This window comes from Dermacentor albipictus, chromosome 9, assembly GCF_038994185.2.
Source record: "Dermacentor albipictus isolate Rhodes 1998 colony chromosome 9, USDA_Dalb.pri_finalv2, whole genome shotgun sequence".
Taxonomy (NCBI): Eukaryota; Metazoa; Arthropoda; class Arachnida; order Ixodida; family Ixodidae; genus Dermacentor; species Dermacentor albipictus.
This window is the reverse complement of record NC_091829.1, coordinates 31,175,709-31,199,833: the sequence shown is the minus strand read 5'-3', so window position 1 is coordinate 31,199,833 and position 24,125 is coordinate 31,175,709. Positions and strand designations below refer to the sequence as shown.

Genomic DNA, 24,125 nt, shown 5'->3' with positions numbered 1-24,125 from the left:
TATTGAACTTAGTTACATCGAGATTTAACTGTATTACAGCTGTTTGAGACATACAAGCTGCTACGCTGCAAGTTTGGGACAATGGAAGGTTTAAGTGCTGTGGTTGAGCACTCAGAAAAGGCAGCCCTTCTCTTCTCCTGCCACCCTCTTCCTTTTGTGGAGACTGTGGAAGAGGACTCTAGCAGTGGGAAAGGAGGATGGCAGCCGCCTTCCATGCCGGCACTTACGCTGTTAGAAACACACATATGATGAATCGGCTCATGTGGATAGCCACTGATGCTATGGCTACAAATGTGTTTAAGGGCTCTGTCCTCGACAGTGTTACCCAGTGAACCAACAAACGTTACCTAGATATTCTCACTGTAACAAATAAACACTTATAAGCAAATCATTCCTATAATAATGCAAATAGCTTTCTAAAAGTGTTCAGCTGTTTGCTTTCATTAACAGCCATCATCAATGGTTTCTGAACATTCGTTTTTCTTGGTGTATTGTGGTGACGCTTTCCTTGCTGCTTTGCAGGGGACACCTTCTCCTCCATAGAGGGCATGTCCTTTGACTGGAGCCTGCAGCAGCAAGAACCTGTGCTCAGGTGAGAGCATGACAAGTGGGCATTTGAATGAAAAATAGGGTTTGGATGATAGGACCGAAAGAGCTCATTTCCGAGCTCATTGCTTCTCACACTTAATTCTTTAAGGCTGTACTAGCATCACACTATAAAATGCTAATATTTACCCGTCAAAGGGCATGCATTGGTCCTATTTTCAGTGCTGTTGGGATGTAATGTCCTGCAGGACTTTATTTAACCAACCAGCATAACAGCCAATTCTTCTATGCTAAGCCTGCTAGTAACTGGTTGGTTGCTCATTGACTGTGAGCCAAGCTCAGCCAGCCACTAGTAAAGATTCGTCTGAAAGCATGTGGCTTTCTCATGTAACCTCCAGTTCACTAAAACTGATTAATGGCTGCTTTGACTTGGTGAATTTGAGAATGTACTTGATGATGGTGCCACAGGGATGAGTGAGGCTGAAGTGCGTGCCCTCAAAAACTTGCCAATGGAGGCTTTGGTAACCTCACCCATTTTAAATGTGTCCATGAAGGACTTAAGAGAATTCAGAAGGCAGGAATAGGAAGACAGAAGTAAAAACAAAGCATGACCAAGTAGCCCATAAGGCAGTTTTGCCATAATACACTTCTCATGTGCCCCGCAATGTTCTTTGTGTATCAATGTCCCCATCTCCTGAACAAATGCATGACAGTGGTAGCATGTGCAGACATAACCTCTATATATTTTCATGTCCGCCCATTAGTCCGAAAAGCGCAGGGTGCCAGCTGTTGTGCATAGTGCCACAGTTTGCCGCCAATCAGCAGTGTCAGTGCAGAATAGCTGATGCTATAGCGTGGTGCCCGCTAGAGCTAACTTTTTTTCTGTGCAGCTTCTATCGCTTTACCGAATCTAAGCACCAGTAACATTTGCACTGGCAAGAACAGTGTACTGCAAATTACAAGAAATGAACGAGCATAGGAGGTTGCTCTAGAGGACATTCCCATTACCAACATCACAGATGAAAGTGCCTTTTTGCTTTCTTTATCCTAAGCCTCTACTTTATCCAGCCAAAAAGCTTTGTCAGATTTTAGTAGGCCCCCAGATGTACAAATGGGCCTTTTTTGCACACTCACCATGGCTCACAAATGGTTTAATATCTCCTCTAGAGAGGGCACTGTCAGCCCAGAATAAAAATGCGAGAATGCAAGGAAAGGAGGTTCAACAGCGTGAATGGAGTGATTGCACGAGCACAGAAAACATATGCTGGCCATTGGCATAGGCTGCATTACTAAGTCTGTTGTGCATTCATTCTTTTTAGCCCGCAATTAGTGCTGTGCCCTGTTGAATTCTTTACGACCTTCTGTTCGTTCTGTGCCATATTCAGCGTATCAACTAAGGCAACTTTCTTTCTTAGTTGTTTGTGTTATACCAGCCATATTAGCTCAGTGGATATGGTGTTCTGCTGCTGTGCGCAAGGATATGGGTTTGAATGCCAGCCATGGTACTTGTGTTCTGGTGGAGGCAGGACAGCACGTTAAAGAATCCTAGGGGTTCTAATTTGGTCTGGGCACCTTGCCGTAATGGAATCTCATAGCTGATGCATTGATTTGGGACCATAACTCCCTTACTTTGTTCACTGAATGTGCTTTTGGTGTCAGTTTCGCTTTCATTTCCATTGTCACTACACCCTTTATCCCATACAATGGAATGACCATTGATATTTGGTGAGTGTGGTGTATGCCACAATGTGCATGGTATGTCAAGAATTTCAAGTGTTTGCACAGCCCAGGGGACAAGTCTACTCACAGAATTAAAACAGCAGCTAATTTTCATATATTACTTATTATGACCTCCTTTCCTTTATTTTAGGTCATATTCACTACTCACTTTTTCTGATGCATGCGATTAACTTTGAAATGTTCCATACATCTTGCATTATATATGTCAACTAGTCTACTGCTACCCGCCGTGATTGCTTAGTGGCTATGGTGTTCGGCTGCTGAGCACGAGGTCGCGGGATCGAATCCCAGCCACGACGGCCTTATTTCGATGGGGGCGAAATGTGAGAACACCCCTGTACTTAGATTTAGGTGCATGTTAAAGAACCCCAGGTGGTCCAAATTTCTGGAGTACCCCACTACGGCGTGCCTCATAATCAGAAAGTGGTTTTAGCACGTAAAACCCCATAATTTAACTAGTCTGCTGCTAGGAATCTAAATGCAACTTTATCACACGTGTTCACTACATGTTCAGTCATCTATTGACGGGAATCTTGTAGTGATGAGAGTTTCACTTCATTCAGGTTTGTGCCCGTGTCCGAGTGGCCATACGAACTGCCGAGCCCCGGACTTCTCTTGTGGGAGTCGAGGGGCTACCGTGGCTGGGCGGTGCTGCTGGAGGGCAGGGCAGCGGGCACTGCACGACTGTCAGTGCGCCCCCTGCACACAGCATACAAGCACTTGGCAACCCAAGATCTTGAGCTCCGGGTGGTGGACAGCGTGCAGCTCGACCCCTTGGCTGTGTACCTGCTCCCTGGCTGCCAGGCCTGCTTCCGGCTGCAGCGACTCATGCAGGGGCGCCCACCAAGCCGTCAGTGCCAAAATAGTTTTATGTTATGGCTACGATGAAAAACCAACCACTGCCAGAACTATGAGTTGAGAATGTAACCCTTTACGGTTAAGCCTACTTGGTACAAGAAGTAGGCTTCAAAACATTCAAAACATATAAGTACAGTCGACTCTCGTTATAACGAACCTTGACAATCCAACAAAAAGGGCCCCTTTCATCCAAAGTCCATAATATCCGAAACACCTCACTTATGAAACTTTGGTCATAATGTGTAACAAAGTTATTGCAAAGAGTGAGTGACAAACGTCCAAAGTTAAGAGAGAACGAAAAAAAAGAAGAGTAACAGTTTTACTCAAGAGGCGAAGCATCGATTGCGATAGCAAATTAGTAGACAGTTACGTGAAGTAAGGATAGTAGTTTTATCGGTCCTATTAAGTTGTAAACATTCGCTTAATAACTAAATTAATGAGCACGGTGTCACATGTGCGCAGGTAAACATAAACACATCTCTCTCGATGACCGCGGAAAGTTGCTGTCAAAACGTTAAGAGTGAAGAAGCGCAGTAGCAACAGCGAGCGAATTGACCTTCGTGCTGTCTCTCACGTCACCGTGAACATCGAAAGCACAGCCTATATGAAGCTACCGCCACTGGGTGCACTTTGTCCACATTGCAGATTGCTTCCAAGATATTACGCCCGCGTGGCCACGCCGTAAGCAGCAGCCGCCGGAGTAGAACCCCCCTCCCTCCCCTCCTTCATGTCTCGCACGTGAAAAGAAGACTGAGCGCTTCCGCCTCTCCTTCCTCCCTATCGCGATCGTTGGCTGACCCTATGAAGTCAGTTGTCAGCCCGTGTAGACACGGCAAAAGTCCGTTTTATACGCCAGATTTTGACAAAAATTGTCGATAATTTTGTCTGCTGTAGCCGATAGTCCCTTGTGGTGTGGCCCGTTAAAAACGAACTTCGTTGCATTAATAATATAGATAGAGCAAACTAAAGTTGAAGTATGGTCCGTTAGATCTGAAAGTCTGTTGTACGCGGGTCTGTTGTAATGAGCATAGACTGTATAAAGGTTAAAATTTAGTTATAACGAGTCCCTGACAATGTCTTCATAGAGCCTGATATGCTGATCACTGAAGGTGTAGTGGTGTGTAGAGTCTAGTTAGTGTATACCATGATCACTATTTGTTGTGCAATTGCAGTTTCCTGTTAGTGGTGTACAGTAGAACTAGTTGATATATTTTTCAGGGGACTGCAGAAAAGCTGTAACAGCTGGGAAAACCTAACAATGAGGAAGGGCACGTATCACCACAGTAACATCAGAAACAGCTCTGTACCAACACAATTATTAGATGTCTTGGCGCTCTTACTGTGACCAGGGATGGCGCATGCATGCGTATACCTAAGGGTCACGTACAATGTTCCTTGACAGTGGCGCCTTCCCAATTTTAGTATGCTTCACTGCAATGTTTCGTGAATCCTTCACCGCATAACATAGCTCTGTTGCTATGAAGCTAACTAAAGAGAACCGTCGATTATGCAGTGCAAATGAGACCCTTCCAGGCCCTAAAATAAATGTAACCAGGCGCTTGGCAGATTTGCCGCAATGTGGGATGTTCCCGGTGGGTTTTAGCAGATGCACACTTTTTTCAGGTGCTCTGCCAGCTGCTCTGTGCACATTTTCTCCTGATGCTTTTTGCAGCCCCAGGCTTGTTGCAACATACTTGTCACTTGTTGCAACATATGGGTCGCTTGTTGCAAAGCACCAGCCGCTTGTTACACCATACCGGTTACTTCTTGCAATGTACTGGTCACTGGTAACATGAGAGAGCAAATTTCTTTCTGCACCACTAAATTTATGTGACCACTGTGCTCAAACGCAATGTCAGATGTGGGACCATTACAGAATGATAACATATCAAATGGGAACATAACACCTGGTAGTCAGTGGGATTTAGGTTGGAACAGCAAGAGCGCAGTGTAGCAGCCAGGAAAATGCAACAGCGAGGAATGTATCAATGGGTTTCCACTGTACTGCCGTTTAGTGTGTACTTACGCTGCGTTCCCGCAGGGTACATAGTAAAGAGGTTTGTTCCACTTTATTTAGTGAACTTGCACCCTGAAAGTCGAGAAATACTTAAACCACAACGATACTGACGAGACCAGCCGTCAATTGTCGAATCTGAACTCACAGGCCAAGTTGATCCACTATGTACCTATGCATCACCATACTTTCAAGAGTATAATTACTGGTGCTTGCATATGTTCGAGAAGGTACAACACTATTCACATTGCGCGCAATCTGATTGAACAAGTCTCGTTCGCTAGAATGAGCGATAGCGTTCAAGAAATATTGCATACAGTAGGTGTGTGTTGTAGTGAGTGATAACTGGATAACAGTGGTAATCCAGTGAAAAAGCTACTGACATAAAGACAAAGTAAAAGAATGTGCACATAACATTAGCATAAAAAAAAAAGAATTATGTTTTTTGCAATAAATGTGACATTGAAATGACCTATTTTTGAGTCGATCGTTGCTGTGCCTGCTGTAATAATGAATGGAACATGTGTGCATGTTTGCAGCTGTGGCCCCATCGGACCGATACACCCAACGTATCGAGGACAGCCGGGTAGCACGACTTACAGGTCTGTGCGTGTTGGCCCAAAGACTGGGTCAAACACAGCTGCTGCTGACCAATGCACGTATCCTTCGCTGCTAAAATGCTGCACTCTCTTCTTTGGGAATGAGCTAGAGCACCCTCCTCGGGAATGAGCTAGAGCGGCTCCTGTCGTGGCGTCTGCTGCCGGGGCTGTTGGTCCATGTTGACCCTTGTGCGATTCGGTGCTGCCCGACCGCTCCCTGGACCGACTCGGGTGATTGTCCGCCATAGCTTTCTGCGGTTGATGTTCATTCCGTTGTTGTTGTTGTTGTTTCCACTGCCTCTTTCTAAGAAGATATGGGGTCTTGAATCATTCACGCCACTTTTTGTCTCCCTTTTTGTCTCCTCACAAAAGGTGCCGTTCACGGCACTTTTTGTGAGGTTTTCCTTTCTACACATGAAGCATCTTGGCCCGCACTGATCATCGGTCTCTTAGAAACATATAAATATCATTATAAAAAATATTATGCTGGAATTATTACAATAGAAACAGGAAACAATGCTAAATAGCGGATGGCCGGAGGGCATTGTACATCGCTGCTGCGAAGTGCTGTTGCAAATTAATGCGAAAGGGCGAGTGCTGACATATTTATCTCATCAAGAAAAAAAAAAAGAAAAAGCTGTGGTATATTCGTGTTATAAACCCAAATACACCATGAGGCACGTTCTGAGACCATGAATTTAGAAATAAATCCCGTGTCATACTCGTGTAGATATGGTAACTCTGTGTGGTGCAGATAGTTCTTCGTGTGCCATGCGCAGGGCTGCAGTGATCTCATTTCTGCTTGTTTTTCTTTGAGAAAGATATTTCGTTATTTATTTGAAGTAGCTGGGTCAATTTCCTGCGCCTCAACACTATTATGTTGTCTTGACCGCAGATGTCAGCCTTCGTGTAGTGCAAATTTCCTCTATGTCTAGTAAAAAGGAAATTGCTTGTTAGCGCTGTTTCAAGCAGCTGACAGTTTTATCTGGCAAGTTGTATCTCCTCACCCCTTCCTCCGACCTTCCACAACTTTCTCGGCCAGTCGTGGCTCCTTAACAGCAGCTTCCAGACCTGTCCGTGGATGGCCGTCAGCCGTCTGCTGAGGTGCACGTCGTCAAACCAAGCTACTTGCGTGAGGAAACTTGCTTGTTCCTGTCAAAATGGGCAGTTTTAGAAACAAGAAATAGCATTGATGCCACTGGGGCGTTTGTGTCGTGAAGCCTATTGTTTTTAGCAGCGGGGCCATGATGACTTGGCGACTGTAGCATACTGCTGAGCATGAGGTTGCATGTGTGATTGCAGGCCATCATGGCCGCATTTCAATGAAGACAGAATGTAAAAAAAAAAACCTTGTGTAGTGTTCTTTAGGTAACATAATAAATGATTATGCATGTCGGTGATTCATATTGAAGTGAACAGTGCAAGCAGAGGGTGAATGAGACAAGAAGAAGCGCTGGCTTTCAATAAGATTGTAATGAAATGTGTGAATATATATACAATCTAACACAGCTTGCACATGCGTAGTGGTCAGGCATCACAAGGCACACAGTGGATGAAAAACAAATGATTGCAAAAAGAAATTTATAGCAAAAACTAAGTGCATGTGACATAGAGGAGGCATGAAAGAACCGCATGTCAGAGTAGATGGGCCATAGTATGCATGTAATTAGTAAAGAAATAGTGCAAACAGCCAGTGCGGCTTGGAATGACATTGCACAGTTTAGTGTGTTTAGCATAATAGTGAGCTTAGCAAAATAGCGGGATCATAATGTGCGTGCACAGAACGCGAAACGACCCATAACGCATAGAGTATGCACGCCATTTTTGAGATTTAACGTTACCGGCTCTGTGTAGTTCCCATAAGTAGCTTGGAAACATAGCGGTGGTCCTGGCCGCCCGCTTTGAATGATCATTGGTGTAGAATTCAATTTGCTTGTGCAATTTAGTCTAGAATGCCTTCCGCATAGTAGCAGGCCGCTTTAACGACAAAGTATTATGGATAATTTTGTGAAGTTTTTAGATTGCTTCTCATTTTGAACGCTTCTAAGCCTAACAAGAGAAACTTCTTGGATGGTAGTGCCACCTATCGGTGAGGTTGAGAGCTAGGTGCGACAACACAGGGCCTCCAAGAGGGGTGATCTTGGAGGCCATGGATGGGAGGCTTGTACTGATTTTGTCGTGGATCGGCAGGCATGGAAAGTACAAATGTGGCACGCTCCTGGCTGTCAATGCACTGTTTCTTAGGATTTTTGCATGCATGCACATACAATGCTAGGGGAATAGATAAATATCACTAATGTGCACCATGTATGCAAAAGTTAGCGTAATTGAATAGCATTTCCGAGGGGTAAACAATGCTGTCACTCTATGCCAAAACTCCCTTTCCGCAAAGTTTGTTTGCAGAATGGTAATGCCACTTGCCTCGCTTTTAGGGTAACGTTAAACTAAAACTATTTATTGCCGGACTAGGGGCTGCAATAGATTATGTAGTACAATATGAATGCAGGCTCGCAGCATCATCGCCGTGGCATGTGCATTTGACTCCATTCTTTCTTCAGCATTTGGTTTTTGAAGATACTTCTGAATAGATTCAACAAAATATTCTTGGAAAGCACTAGAAAGTTAGTTTATATCAAAAGCAGTTATAGCTGTACTACTGCCGTGTAGTGCATTGGGTTGCATGTATACTACATGTTTCATTACTGTAAGCTTCTTTGCAAGTTGCATTTCCAAATGCCCCTTCCACTAGGGCCCACCTTAAGGTGAGGCTTACAGTAAACAACTTAACAAAGTGGTTCCTTTTGTATTAGTCTGTCGTGTTTGTGGCGCAAATATTGAACTGTTAGGCATTTCTCTTTAGTTTGGGGTGAACAGGCTTGAAATTAAAACACTGCAGACGGCAACCATTAAAACCACGCAAGCTTGTGTTGCAAGCTGCACCTTGTTGTACTCAATGTTGGGCAACAGTTGGCCCATCCAGGACGTTGCAAGCACCTCTTACCCTCCACACACCTGTACTATACTTTGCAGGCTTCTCTGTGACCCCAGGAGATGCCTGGATGCTTGAGCGTCATGCCTGGTACTGGGTGCAGGTGCAGCTTTTTGATGAGCAGCATCATCAGATCCATGCCAGTGAGGTAGGCTGCCACAACTGGTCCCTGCTGGCTCTACTGTGCCCGATAATCATATCGTAGTTTTGGCACATAAAATGGCAGAACTTAACTTTCTTTTTTTTAGTCTGTAGCTTGACTAGTCTACGGAGGTGTTTTATTTAGAAGGAGCGCCAAGAGGAGATTAATGCTACAAAGTAGGCTGTCTCGCTTTCACGGCAAAGCATTGAAAGAAAAAAGTTAGCCTTGGAACATTGGAAAAACATTTGAACAAACATTAAAACCGATGTAAAGTGTACATCTCTGCTTTGATCTCCTTATTCTCATTTGATGAATGAGAATAAAGAGATCCAAAGGGCCTGATTTTTTTCTTTCTTTTTGGTTGCAGCAATACAAGAGTCAGACAACGAAGCCAGAAAAACCATAGGAAAAATTATGTTTAATGTTCAACCCTTTATTGACGAGTGTTGCCTGCTGGCAACACACGTACCAGAAGAAGTGTTTTTTCTTGCTGAGTTTTGGTATTGAGTACATGGTTTATGGCTGAATGTCTTCAGCCAATGTTGAAGGACAGGCAGCAGGCATTATTTGTTGCTCTAGAGCAGGAACACAGCACAAGGAAGAAGTTTGGCACGCAGCTCGCTTTCTTTCGAGATCATGGCCAGAGGAGACAGACCAGTGCAAGATCTCCGGCTGCAGTGGCGTCACACATGTGACACACAAATTAAATGTGCACCTATGAGTTAGACCTGATGAGAGCTGTCTACAAATTTCAAGTGAAGCTGTAGGTGGCTTGGGGTGAAACCTACTTCCAGTTCTCTGCCTGGTGGCTCCCCCATATTTCAGAAAAAGTTTCTGCAAGACATCTTGATTTTCGTTGATCGTGCTTATTCTCAATGTGTTTTGCATATTCAGGTAGAAATAAAATGTCTGGGGGTATTTATACAGGCCGTCAGTAAAGGTTTAATGGGAATGTGCTATGAACCGGGGTGTCGGAACGAAATGTTTTTCGTTCTGGTTTTAGTTTCGTTCCACTGGGAAACTTCGCATTCAGGTTCAGCACATTTGTGGTGCAGCTTGTTATGTGCCGAGTTGGGCAGGACTGAAAAACTGGCAGCCGGCACTGCGAGGGAAGAACCAGCTCTGCTGCTGGAAAATTGGCCAGATGACAGCACAATTTAAGTGCTGAGTAGCCTACGTGCATATACACTTGTGAATGGCACGATACCAGATGACAAGCTGCTCGTCCTGAATGTGGTGCGGTCGTCACCCAGCAGGGAGTGCTGCAGTTGCATGACAGCTGTGAAAGTGTGCCCAACACCACACAAATGAGGAACGATGATTGGCTGGGGTGCGACAAACAGATGCGAACGCATGTCTGCTCATTCTGTGATGGGACAGACGGGCAACAGGGATTATCTTGCCGATGAATACCGGCTTCCTCCGAAGGGCATTTGTCCTGTCATTCTTGACCTGTCGCCAGTTTCGATTGTAATCACTGAAACATCTTTCTTTTTGCTTTTCTCGCAGGGTCTCAATGTAGATGTGCATTTCTCGCCAGACTATTTCAAGGTGGAAGACTCCACGGAAAACGGCACACTTCACTTCGTGCGCACCCTTCTGTCCGGCCGCACCGTGATTCGGGCAGAGCTGGTGGGTTGCCGGCTACCGGTGAGTTGTGCAGGGCGGAAGAGGAACTTGAACAGGGTGCCTTATTTTCTCTCTGAAATTTTGTAATGCTGCTGGCATACCCACAGAAATTGGTGCTTTGGTTCCAAACTTGAACCTGCTGCTGCTACTCGATAACGATGGCACCCTGCTGCTCACCACGACCCGCCACTGGAGCTCAGTGGCTAGCGCGTTGCATTGTAGAGCTTGAGATCACGACTTCGATCCCAGTCATGGCAGCCACGTTCTGATGAGGGTGGAATTCAAAAATTGCTTGTCTAACATGCACTGGGCGTGTAATAAAAAGCTCTAGTTCCGAATGAATCCAAGGTGTCTCTGCACATTAAAGAATACGAGGTGGTCAAAATTAATCCGGAGCCCTCTTACTATGGTGTCCTTCATAGCTCGTATATTGCTTTGGGATGTTTACCCCTTTCAGGAATTTCGACGTTCATTTACGGTGCCAATCTCATGTTTGATATTTCAGCCATATTCGGCACCACTGGTTGTTAAGAGGTGCTGCCATCTTTATAGAGTCGCCTATAGTCATTTGAAATTGGGTTTCTCCTCACTTCTGCGCTCAACTCGCGCTTGTTTACCTCCAAGTGCTTGATCGCATGGTTGTGCGGGCGTCGTCTGCTACCTTTAAGGCTTGCATGAAGGCGATGGTATGGCTTTTTACTACCGCCAATATTACGTTTCCACTAGCACAATGAATGTTTTCTTCTTTGCCTTGAGTTGCTGTTCCCCTGTCAGTTGCTGTTCGTATATTCCTATACACTGGGGTGTCTGCAGTTGTGATTTTGGTATGGCCACATGCGGTTGTTTATTTCTCCTACTCATTTCTGATAAGTTTCTTCTGGTGAAATGTGTTTTTGTGACAACACCTCAATAGCCATTAATTTTACTAGCCATTCTTCTCAATCTCTTACTGTACAGCATTTGCGTGTGTACTATTGGTGCAAGTAAAGCATTTCTCAGACCAAAATATTGCTTGCAATAAATTTTTGCTGTATTCATAAATTTCCAATCATCTCCCATTACTGAAATTTGAAAAATTGGCCCCAGGGCCACAGTTATCGCGGAAAAAATTCGACCCTCAAAGGGTTAACCTTATAATTCTGACTCCCAGGACGGGTCGCTGTCACCAGCCACGGCATCGGGAGAGCAGTCAGTGTCCATCCAAGACCGGCTGGTAGTACAACCCGACGAAGTTTGGCTGCTCTGGGAGCCCGAGGAGCAGCCAGTGTACACTGTAGAAGCACACGCCTACGAAGGCACCGGAGCTCCCGTGCGATGGCAGCTCGACCAAGAAGCACCAGCATGGGCCACCATCGAGGGTTCCGCTTTGGGACCATCGGCCACAGTGATAACTCGGGGAGGTCCTGGCCAGGTACACCTTGTGGCACGCGACAGCCACTTCACCCCTGCTACTGTGCGGATATTAATCGTCCCTGTCGTCGAGCTGGAGGCCCATGGTGCTCCTGCGCTCGAGGCGGAGCTACCCGCCGGCGACCTGAAGGTGGCCATTGCTATGCATGGTCGTGATCGTGAGTGTGAACTTATTTATTCGTTTATTGTAGAACCTGGTTGGTACGACCCAGTTTTGTACGATTTACAGGCGCTAACGTTTGCCAACCTGAACGCGAGAAAACAACCCAATACAGCTTTGCTTCTTTTTTACCAGTCAGTACCTTTTCAGAAAACAATAGTTCGGCACCGGTTTTGTACATCACCAAATTGCGATCGTATGATACATTTTCCAGCTGCTAGATCCCACGTGAACAAGAAAAGACGTGAGGCACATGTGATCAAGAGCAGTAGGTACCCATCACTGCAGCTTCCCGCAGTACTCATCCAGCTGTGTCACACGGATATGGCGGCATGCACTCAGTTTCCTTGTCCAGTGCCAGCGAATCTCCTCGCGGGTCATTGCATGTCGCATTCACAGCTAGCGCCGCCAACCCTATTACAGTAAGCATCTCCACCTATGTTTTACAGTGCATCTGGCGTAGTGCCGTTGGATGCGTACTGTACGCGATAGGTGATAACTCAAATGCACTACGAAGGTAGCTCTGGTGACATTGTATTCTCTAATGGATTTGTATCACTCTGCTGGCATCATATTCCAGCCTTGCCCACCTGTTCAATTTCATTTTGGTTTCCTGCCACTGTGTTGAAACAATAGGCAAAAAGAAAATGACAACGTACGCCTGGGGGCTGCTCGAGCTCCAATCGGCTTGGCATGTCTGTGTCTCATGCTGCAACGATTTGCGCGATGCTTCGTATTACATAGATGTCAACAACATTTGAGTCTGTGGAATCTTTTTGTCACTTTGGCTTGTACGTTCTCACGGTTAGTACTACATCTTTTCCGGAGGTTTTTTTTTTTCCAAAATGTATGAACGAGGTTTTCTTGCATAGTCTGAGGTTCTTACAATGAACACCTTCTCAATGAAGTGACCTGTTAATGAAGGGTTGATTATGTTCCGGCCGAATTCTCACCCTTCATACACATTGTGCACAGCTGTACAACGAAGACCACTACAACGAATCAACTTAGATAGCTTGATGCCTGATCTGTTGCTTTACAACGAATTCCATGCAGCAGTGTTACCCCTGAGCTGTGCTCTGCTCGGTGGCACTAATGGCAGCGCTAACGATGCACTTGATGAATGTACTGATGTCAGCGGTTGTAAAGTCCTGCTACACTGCTCCAGGAATTGCTCAACTCGCACGTTTCTTGTTGTAACACAGCTGTGGGTGCAACAGCTGATGGCACCGTAGTTATGACGACGTGATGGCGTAATCACAACTGACGACCAATGACATCTTTAAAACATAATTACTACAGTGCAAACAACGAAGATGGAGAGACACGAAATGACAGGACCAAGTGCCGACTGTCAACTGACGTTTCTTTTCTTTATAGGAAGCAAGTGTTTTATAGAAAAGCCAAGTTTCTCATGCATACTTGCCATAAATGCATGCCATCATTCCAATATCTATTTTGATGCAGGTGTGTTTTGTTGTATAGTGAGGTGATGGTGTGTAATTACGGCGAGCCTGCGCAAGAAGTTTGGTGTCTTTATAAAACTCTTTTTGGCATTAAAAAAAATGTCAGTTAATACTCAGTATGAGGAGGAAGGAACAGTCCTGTTGTTTCGTGTCTCCCCCTTGTTTTTGTTTTTTGAATTGTGAAGCAATACCAACTATCCAAATTCAGTTACTCTAAATCTTTAAAGCTATCTAGGGTGAAAGAAGACTCGAGTGCCTATGGAAGCAGCAGTGGTAAAGAGCTTGAAAATGAACCGAGAATTTTTATGGCAAAGGATGCAATAGCAGCATCTGACGATCTTCAGCGTTGACCTTTCATCGCTGCCATAGTCTGCCGTGAAACACGCCATGAACCTCGGTGCACTAAAGTCAGTTGCAGTAGCAAATTTTGTCAAACGTAGCGTGCACAAAAAATTGCAATTTATTTCACTAAATCGCTCTTGAATACATGTTAAATAAACATTTTCTTGTATTTTGACGTGCTAAGTTTGGTCCATTGTGAGTGGTACAATGTGTAATCTTTGCAATGAAGGGACCTGTATAACAACGGATTTTGAAGGTCCAAGCACTTCGGTGTAAAGGCATTTGACTGTATTTGTGTTTAATTTAACATATCTTACAGGCACCATTCAGTGCAATCAATAAGGGAGGCATTACGAAAACAGTATCAGTGAAAATCAAACAACCAAGAAAGCGTATCAGGACAAGGGCAGAACAAACTGCTGACCACATTATTCGCTTTAGCTGTACAAGGCTGTGCCTCATTCACTGACATGGAAGTGGAAGTCTACTCATGCTACCATTGCATCAGTGAGAGGAACAGCATGCTTTTGAATCTGTAATGTGCTAGGCCGTGAATGTATCATAGTTGCATTTAGAATGCGATTTTGTACATGGCACGTAGCCAGTCATGAGCCCCTTTTTTGTGCTCAGAAGAATAGGAGTTGTGGGATGCTTAGAAAAGTTAGAAGAAGGGGAGTGTGAGGAGTTGGTTGGGCCATCTGTGGAATTATGACTCCTATGCTTGACCTAAAGCTCGTGCCAGGCGTTAGGCTTTGTACATGGCACATAGCCTGCTGACTGCACATTGGCATGTTTGGGCAAGTTGAGCTAGAGATAGCTGAGGTCAGAACGAATTAGTGAGGAAGGGAGATGAACAATCACGGGCCTGGCCATGCGGATCACTGCCGACTGTTCTACAGATTTGCAGGTTTAAACATTTAAACTTGCAGACTCGAACATTTCAGCTTGTTAGTTCCTATTTGCAAGTTTGAACAGGACCAGTAACATGTTTGAGAGTACGAAATTGAGCTTGCTGGCTTGTAATTAGCTCGGTGAACAGCGCAGACAGGCAGCACAAAGGTTTGCCTTTTTTGTTCTTTTGTCTGCGATGTTCACCATGCAGCGATGCACTCCTTTAGGCCTGCAGACTGCACGTTGCGCATTGGCTGCATGTTTGAGACCCCTGCCTGCACCAGGCCGTGAAGTAGTAGTGTAAGGTCGGTTGGTCATGACCCTGCTTCCTGTACGACATTGCCCGCGTGACCATTTTCAATGCAGCCGAGAACCAAAAGCTGAGGCTGTTCGACAACTGCAGCCAGGTGCCACTCGCCATTGAAGTTCTGGACAAGGGAGTTCTCAAACCTGTGCCAGGTAGGCTGCCGCTGGCACCCGTGGTTTCATTCGTTTGGTTAGGAGTGAGGCACCAGCTGTTTGCATTGCTTGCATTGCTTCTCTTTGCTCCTCTTTGCTGTGTGCAGTTTTCTTAGTATGCTTAACGGACAATGAAGAAGAATATTAGTAAGTTTCACTTATTCACTAGGCAATTGGTCGCTCTTACCGCGAGAGCGAGCTTGGTAAACCAGAGAAGATTCAAAAACAGAAGAGAGGTGGCAATGCTGCCCTGAATTTATTTTACTGGTTTACCCTAATATCATGGATTTTGGCAGTGTCTAGACAGGTTTGATGTCTTACTGTGCGAACACAGTCTGTGCATATGTCATTATTCTGTACTATAATATACTGCAGAATGCATGCAGAGGTTCCAGCATCAGTGCAAGGTACATGATTAGGCCAACTTGCTTACAGAGGGAAGCTGATCAGGCACAATAATTCAGCAAAAGAAGGTTAGTGAATGTTCTCAAATCGGACAGTCATTGCTTCAAGAGCCTAAAGAAAGCAAAAATGAAGAAACCAAGCGCTAGCTGCAAGGGGTCAAAAAACAAATGCTCCCTGCACCATAGGTGCAAACCCTTTGTCACACCTGTGAAGCCTTGGCTTGCCCATGCAGTATGGGCATCAATATGGATAAAATTGAAGCCATCAAATCTGTTTAATTTTTTCTTGGAACAGTCTATCTTACAGACGTTGCAAGCCAGGAGCAAGGCACATATTTTTTTTTTAATTTTAGATTCCTTTATTTTTCCTCTAGGTACTTTTAGTAAAAATTGCATCTTTTCAATTTGTTTTTTTGGGGCGCTCTCTTGGTAATTGTTTCTGATTTACCTCCACGACTTTTCTTCAACACACAACGGTGCCGGGTGTTTGTCACAGTAGTATTGTAGGAAGTCGTCTCGCCAGATGCTGACTGTTGTGCTCGTTTGGTGGTGCAGACGTGGTGCGAGGAGGTCCACCTGTAGGGCGTGGCTGCACGAGTGTTCGGGTGCAGTGCCAGGCCGCTGGGCACGCGCGCCTGAAACTGAGCTACGGCACATTGCAATCCACCTTGCTGCTTGGCTGCTACGAGCCCCTGCAGGTCAGTATCGGTGGCCTCGAGGCTCTAACACAGTTCATTGCACTGTTGACAATAAAGGATGTGAATTGAAAGAGTGCATCCCAGAAAAGGAAACAGCAGCACCGTAGTGCAGACTTGCAAAAATGGCATTTAGTGCCCTTTGGGTACATCAATTCCAACCGGCAAGATACAGTCGAATCCCATTAATATGACCTCTGTTAATTAGGCTTTTCACTTAATCCGAACCCACTGGAAAGTCCCAGCAACAAAAGCACCCATTGCTACGGAAGGCAAACTTGTTTCGTTTGAATGCATGTCACTTCGGTTAATTCGGCCCCCACCAGCATCGCCTCAGCGAAGCCAGCCACACTTCTCACGTCCAGTTTGCCTCTACGACTGATAGTGTTGCCTGCAGTAGCACGACCCTATCATGAAAAGTGCCAGCAAAAGTGCCTCACAAAACTTGCTGAGTATTCTGGAGTTACAGTCCACCGAGCTGGATTTCGTGCAGTCTCGAGTGCTGTGTGCCATGTCCTTGACCTGGCAGCAGTTTTTGATCTGCCACGTAAGCAGTCGTTTTGACAGGAGCAGCAAAAAGTGCTTCATAAGGGCTCTGAACCTGTCATGAAAGCAGCCATCAATCTTTGACTTCCCCATGTTTTGTTTTAAGCATATGATTTGCTGTCCTCCCATGCAGGCTGTGCACCCAGTGAAGAGTGTTGCAGTTGCCTATGGGTCCTACAAGGAGGTGGCCTTTGAGGGGGGCCCCCGGCCCTGGCCCTTGCTGCCTACAGGCCACCGCGTGCAATGTAAGTGGCTGCAGCTTTTGTCTAACTGCTACACCTCCACACGACTTTAAAAAATCTGCATTTTCCGTGCTGAACAGTGCATAACATGACTACATGAATAGATGCAATCCTTACGTGGACGGTATATGTCGAGCTTTTTCTCGCATCCAGATACTAATGGCTCAGTGCGGGATTTAGCCTAGAATGCTTTCTCAGCTTGTCAACATATGTGGTCCTTTTATCAAGGAAACAAATACTGATCCAATTTGGACAACACGATAGCCATAGTGGCCGACCATCATCCTTCCCCATGGTGAAGGGGTGCATAGAACAGTAATTTGCAGTTCAAGGAAGAATTCTGAAGCCCGAACAAATCTGAAGAAACATGAAGCCAGCAAACTTTTATCTTCACAGAGTGAAAATTTATTTACACTCCACTGTTCCATTGGATGCTCCATTGACCATTGGCACCCCTTTTGGACGCCATTTTATTTCTGTCTGTAAATCACATGCCCTCCCTCCGTACAGTCCATTGCATGGTGGGCATTCTGCATTTCTCAAGTAACTCCCTAGCATTTGCAAACTGGATGGTGACCCATGCCTTGACTAAACACTTCTCTAGTTAATCCTGCTGTGCAAGCAATTCTCCTGAATGCCAAAATCATACGACGGGACCTGTTGCTAATAGCTTAGCACATTAAATACAACTTATCTTTTAAACGATCTTTTGTAATCAAACTGAAAGTGAAGCATCATTTCTGAAAACTTGTGCACTCATGGGTACAGCGTAGCCGTGCTCCATCAAACATATGGGTGATCGCTAATGATTGTGCTCTCATATCACGCAGTGTCACCGAGCGCTGCTGACCCAGTGACCATCATGCGCCTCATGGATCCTTTCCACAAAAACAGTGAGTAATCTTTCTGTGGTGGCATGCGAAAATGGTATTGTGTGAAGGGAAGGGGTGCGCAAATTCTGTTGCGTAAACCCTAGCTGTGTTGCTTAAGGCAAGCAAGTGAACCCATACATTTTAATACCAAAATTGCTACAACAAATGTAGCGCTACTGTGTCTGCATGCAGGGCTGGCATGGTAGTTGAACTAATGTGGTAAGGATGGGGCTGTATGTGGATTTGTCTCAACTTTCTTATTTCTGGCTCCATACATCCCTATGTCATTCTATACAGACCCACCTCACTATAATGAAGTCACATCCAACACTTAAATACCTTTGTTATGTCTGATATTCATTGTGAAAGTAGCATTCTTATAATGAAGTAATTTGCATCCATCTCTGTGTTAAAGAAGTGCAAGCATGATTCTGCAGATTGGCACTGCACAGTAAAGGTGGCTATTTTACTATTGAGAAGAGTGCGATTTACTAATGCAGCTTAACTTAGTAGCAGTTCTTGTGGTTGTTGACCAATGCAGGATGGGTGGATGCAGTATTAGGGTGGTTTCGAGATTGCTGGCTTCTGACGTTTTTCAGTTGAAAAAAAAAATAAGAATATTCAATTTGATGTGCAGGGTCATCCGCTCTTAAGGGAAACACTCGAGCTCAAAGCCACGCTCCGCGGTGCGCCACGTGCGGCTGCCAGAAGAAATACTTGCGCAGGCGCTTTGAGAACCAGAGGCAGCATCTACAGCATGTCGTCTGCTACTCGGCCAGCGTACGCAAGGCTTTGCCTGATACTGGCAATGTAGCTTTGCTTGAATCGCGGTGCCCGAACGCCTGTCTTTTATGTAAACTTTCGTAAAATGCTGAGTGTATTATGGCACGCGGCACAACAAACTTCTTGAATTGGCAAACAAGTACAGTTGAACCTCAATATAACGAAGTCGGTAAAATTGGCAATTTGTTTCGTTATGTAGAAATTCTGTTCTATTGAAATTTGACCTTTTATGCAAATAAGTACGGTTGCTGATCAATTTTTCTTCCACAAAGGGGCTGCAGAATTTTCCGAGTTATCGGGTAATCTAAAGAAAAGCAAACTTGAACGAGAAAATTCATTTTGATAAATTTGGGAGTCAGTGACGGATGATACGGTTTCATGCCACGTATGCCGACGATATGTTCTCGGCGGTACAAATTAAGCGAAGCCAGCCACGCTTTTGCGTGTACTCCGCCCCCGCAGCTGATAACGTCGTCCAGACTGGGACGGTGCTATCAGGAAAAGTACTGGCAGTGGCAAGCAAAGGCTTCATGTGCTTCTCGCTCCAATAGGTCACTGAAACTCGAGACTACATAGCCTCCAATAGCGAACACACTGTAAGACAGCTTACATGGTGCCATGCCATCTTGGCATGGCATTATGCCTTTGCCTTGTGCTTTCAGCATGCATGTACCAGGAGTTCGTCCAGCAGCTGCATGTGGGGCTCCGCAAGCTTGCACGTTCCTCCTACGAGTGGACGACCCTGTACATAACCGCCAGCTGTCTCGAATTTTTGTGAAGTGCGAATTTTTGTTAAGTACGAATTTGTGCTTGTTTGAGGATTTTACAATTTTGCGTTCTTATGGGCAAATCTGTTGGCAAAATGTTTTGCTCCTTTGTCTATGACTATACCCCCCTGGAAGTCTCCTGATGAGGAAAGCACAGCGAAGGGGTGCCTGCTATGAGCAATTCTATGAGCAACAGCAAAATAAAAAAAAAAAGTCGCTGATCTAAAACAATGTGTCAGTTCTCTGCCGATCCAGGTTTGCTGCTGCTTCTGAGCTACGTCTAAAGGTAAATGATTGTTAATAAAGCGCGTATGTATCCCAGAAAATGTGTGCACTCAGAGCAAGCTTTAAAAAAAGTGCATGCCATTCCTCCCTCCTCGTATTGAGTCTGAGCTTCTTTTTTTTTTCTTTTTCTTTGAATTTTAAAGTTCAGTAGGTGGCAGATGTGGATGCACATTCTCATATCTACGAGTCGTTTTGTATAATCAAATTTCAGGTTCACCATGAGTGCCGCACTTTGTTTAGGACTGACTTTTCGCAGGCTACATAAGCAGCACAAAATCCATTGTCACTGCTTAACGCAAAAATAGGATTTTGATCAGCGATGATGAACAGTTTTTGTCCATTATTTCTCAGCACTTTGAAATCTTGTGCTCCGAGCTTTGAGTGTGCAATAAAATAACCACAACCTTCCACTACAGAGTCCTTTTAACCCCAGAGTTTTTTTTTTGTGTGTGTTAAATCCCATAAATGAATATTTTCAGATGAATTCAGCCATCTCTCCAAAATATGTATTAAGATGTAACATGCAACTTACAACATACGTGTAAGATATAACAAGCTATACTTTCAGTACGAACCTTAGATTTGAACATTCTGCTTGTTTTGGGCACCTTTAGGTGAAGGCTCATTTGATTATTTGGGTTATGAGGGTCACCTGCTTAGTGTAGTTATCTGATGTATGGGGCTGGCAAAAGGGAGGTTCTCATGCAAGCATTCTTCTTCCTTCGCAGAAGACCTACACGTCTTTCGGGTGCTGTGTCGGGGACTCGGTGAAACGGTGAGTGGATTACGGCAGGGGAAAGGGAGAATGACAATATGCAGTGCAAACAAAGACAGGAGGAAAATATTGCAAATTCAGGCAGCTCTTTCTTCCAGCTAATCATTGCTCAGACATGAGACAAGGTGTCTAGCACTAAGAATGAAGATGTAGAAAAAAAAAGAAATGCTTGAATTGCTGGGGAACTTGGCATTTCTGGAATTTTCTACCACCGTGCTTGTATCGGCATGTAGTCTGCATTCCTCCTTGAAAACGAACTGCTCTTCCTACGTAAACCTCTGAGTGTATGCCTTTTGTAACATGCTGTATCATAGTTTATTTTGCATATATGTTTTGTTTGCTTTTACAGCATTTTCACTGTGAGTATTCAACAGTTGGCTGTACTTAGTGATTATATTTCGAATAAAACTCAGATTGGAAGTTGATGTTCGTCCAGTCATATGTGTTCTATGTACACATCTTTTAAGCCCCCTTGGATTCCTAAATTGTAGTTTAGATGCAGATTAAGTGTTTTCTAGCTTTTCTTATATGTATATATTGGTTGAAAGTGTCATACTATTGTTATCTTTTTTTATTTATTTACATTTGGCCGTGCTCTATGTTGTTTGTGCTGCATATCACCTCTAAATTGAGAACGGCTTGTGCCCTGGATTTTTGTTTTTTTAATGGTGCAGGACCTGAAGCTCATAGTGGGCAACAATGCGTCGGCCACCTTGCTACGCCCAGCCACCAGCCAGAATTCCATCAGGCAAGAGCTGCTTTGTAGTTTTGCTGTCCATAAGTCATTGTCATATCGCAAACCGCCAAAGTGGCTCAGTGGTTATGGAGGTGGGCTGCTTAGCACAAGGTTGCTGTTTGACTCGTGGCGGCAGATGCAAGAACACTTGTGTACTGTGCTCTACGTGCAGGTTAAAGAACCCCAGAGGGTCAAAATTAATTCATAGCCCTCCACAACATCATCTATCATAGCGTACTGTGCACCTTTTGCATGTTAAGTCCCTCTGTTTAATAAATCATAATAAGTAAATAATCGTCACCTTGAGCTTCCCTGTCATAGCTTGAAATTAGCCACACAAGGCTTTGCAACAATTAATCGGGACACAACAGTCCACACCTGCAGACTCCTAGAATTTTTCGTAATGTTTACGAATTTGGCCGTGTTCTTGATTTTATTTTAAGATTTTATAGAAGAAATTCTGTGTGCAAAGAATCTCGTTTTGAAAGATGGGGTGGCACGCCATTGCAAAACAAATATGCTAGCTATAAACAGATTGCAATGGTACCTCTGCTGCCCTATGCCGAAGCGGTGCTAGCTTTGAGCACGCTTATTCAGACAAGTTCCTGAAGCAGGTGAAATGGGCTGCAGCAAAGTCAATAAGTCACTGTGATCTAAGAAACATTACCTGTCAGCCTCTGCTGTGCCAAGTTATCTTCTGTTTCTGGGCTGCATTTATAGATAAATCATCATTAATAAAGTGGGTATATATCTAACCAAAGGCATGTGTTCAAGACAAAGATTTAAAAAGTACGTGTCATGGACCTCTCCACCCCTTTGTCATGTGCACTTGATATGTATTAATTGTAAAGTTCGCAGGTTGGCAGGTATGACAGTGCAGGTTTACCAGCTGATGCTAGTAAAGCCATGTGGCAGGTTGCAAGAGGGCAATAACAAATTTGATCCATGTATTTGGTTAGATAAGAGAATGTTGTGGGAGAAGTACTAGAAGCTTATTTCTAGAGCACATTACGAAGCCAAAAGATTTGTGGCATTTTTTGTACTGTAAAACCTCGTTAATTTGAATTTCACAGGACCAAAAAAAGAAAGTAAGAATTAGCCAAATATCCTAATTATCGAGAGTATCAAGAACAAACATATGCTTTCTACGTCAACACGCCTTTATTTAGGGAATGAATGAGTAAATCCTGTTTCTATTTTGTTCAAAAGCAGTGCAGAAGCTGCAGTTTATCTCATGGCTGATTGGCTTGCAGGGGCGATGGCCACGCGATTTCCTTCGCAGCACGCCCACAGCAAGCGCCTTCAATTGAGATGCTTTTCACTACAATGCATACATCCAGATTATTTTTTCACCAGTGGGCTGATTGCCAACAGACCGTCCGTTCATCACAATGTAGCCGGTGCTCTTAACCCTCAATAGCTTTGCACTGCGTCAAAACGAAGCTACAATTTGCCGCAACGACTGCAGACGATACCGCAGCTGCTATCGATGCAGTCATGGACTGTGACTACGCAGTTTTGAAGGAACGTGGCCAACATGGTGTTATGTGCGGCGGTAAACACAAGAATAGAGGCTTTAAAGGCACAAATAGGCACGAAGCGTTCTAGCATTGCTGTCATTCAGGTTCAATTTCCGTAGATGACTATGGTGATGTGGACTCTGCTGCTTCGTTTCAGTTAGACGGTAGTGCTGTTTTAGCTCTTTTGCCTCGCACATTTGCAGCACTCGCCAAGCTGCTAGAGTTGTCCAAATTAACCGATGTGCGTCCAAGTGTGTCCGAATTAATGACAGTTTGATTGCATTAAATAATGCATGCGCCTGCTGGGACAGAGGATGAGCCCGAATTATCAATTTTCCGAATTAAGGGAGTCGAATTAACGAGGTTTTTCTGTATGTTCAAAGGTAGGAATAGAGCTTGCAGCCTTGTTTATATTGTAACCCGCCGTGTGATATTGTAACGGACTTACTGCGACAGTATGTAAAAGTTCAGAAACTGGCTTTATAAAATGGGTTTGCTATATACATTTGTCCATTCATCATTCATCATCATTTATTATTCCCTTAAGGGCCCCATGTGGGGTATTACATAAGGGGGGGAGGGCAAAACCACAATACAAACATTGAAGGAATGGTCATGTACAAAGCAAAAAAAGGCAACAACTGAAAAGACACTAAAAAGAACAGGTTTTTGCATAATTAGTTGCAAATATGGGAGGTTAATAACTCTCGAAATTTTGAAGGGTTTCGCTCTACAACAAAGGTTTCCGGGAGCGAGTTCCATTGTTCTATTGCAACGTGAAGGAAGGATTTGTTAAAAGCATTTGTAGAACCATGAAGATGTTGGATACATAAATAATTGAATAGACGATGTGATGAGCGCATGGGTGGAATTAAAAGCGAGGAACGAAGGTCAGGAAAGTTATAGTACAATTTATGGAATAGGCAGAGTTGCAAAATTATACGTCTTGATGCTAAAAGGGGTAGACCAATAGATAACTTCAAGTTAGTAACGCTGATAGTGTCGTCATAATTCGATCAGATAAAATGGGAGGCACGATTTTGAGTAGCTTCTGAAGTGTCAATCAAGTACTTCTGATGCGGATTCGAAATTGTAGATGCATATTCTAATTTGGTACGGATGAAAATTTCACATGCTAGTTTACGAATTGACGGAGGAGACAAGGTTAGGGATCTTTTAATATATAATTAAGGGATCTTGAGTCATTGACTGTTATTTGTAGAATGTGGTTTGACCAATTTAGTTTGTTAGTGAT

General features: G+C 44.3%; 1 protein-coding gene across 1 annotated transcript in view; it reads left to right on the top strand.

The window, feature by feature from the left end:
- Positions 1–24,125, top strand: part of LOC135912727 (nuclear pore membrane glycoprotein 210-like) — a 58,517-nt gene that overhangs the window by 6,456 nt on the left and 27,936 nt on the right. Inside the window, exons 4-16 of the mRNA XM_065445250.2 lie at positions 523–592; positions 2,850–3,136; positions 5,698–5,817; positions 6,827–6,889; positions 8,788–8,894; positions 10,398–10,538; positions 11,668–12,085; positions 15,153–15,245; positions 16,205–16,347; positions 17,024–17,135; positions 17,963–18,025; positions 20,568–20,614; positions 21,289–21,362. Coding sequence (XP_065301322.1) covers positions 523–592; positions 2,850–3,136; positions 5,698–5,817; positions 6,827–6,889; positions 8,788–8,894; positions 10,398–10,538; positions 11,668–12,085; positions 15,153–15,245; positions 16,205–16,347; positions 17,024–17,135; positions 17,963–18,025; positions 20,568–20,614; positions 21,289–21,362 — 1,738 coding nt within the window. The remainder of the gene's footprint in view (positions 1–522; positions 593–2,849; positions 3,137–5,697; positions 5,818–6,826; positions 6,890–8,787; positions 8,895–10,397; positions 10,539–11,667; positions 12,086–15,152; positions 15,246–16,204; positions 16,348–17,023; positions 17,136–17,962; positions 18,026–20,567; positions 20,615–21,288; positions 21,363–24,125) is intronic.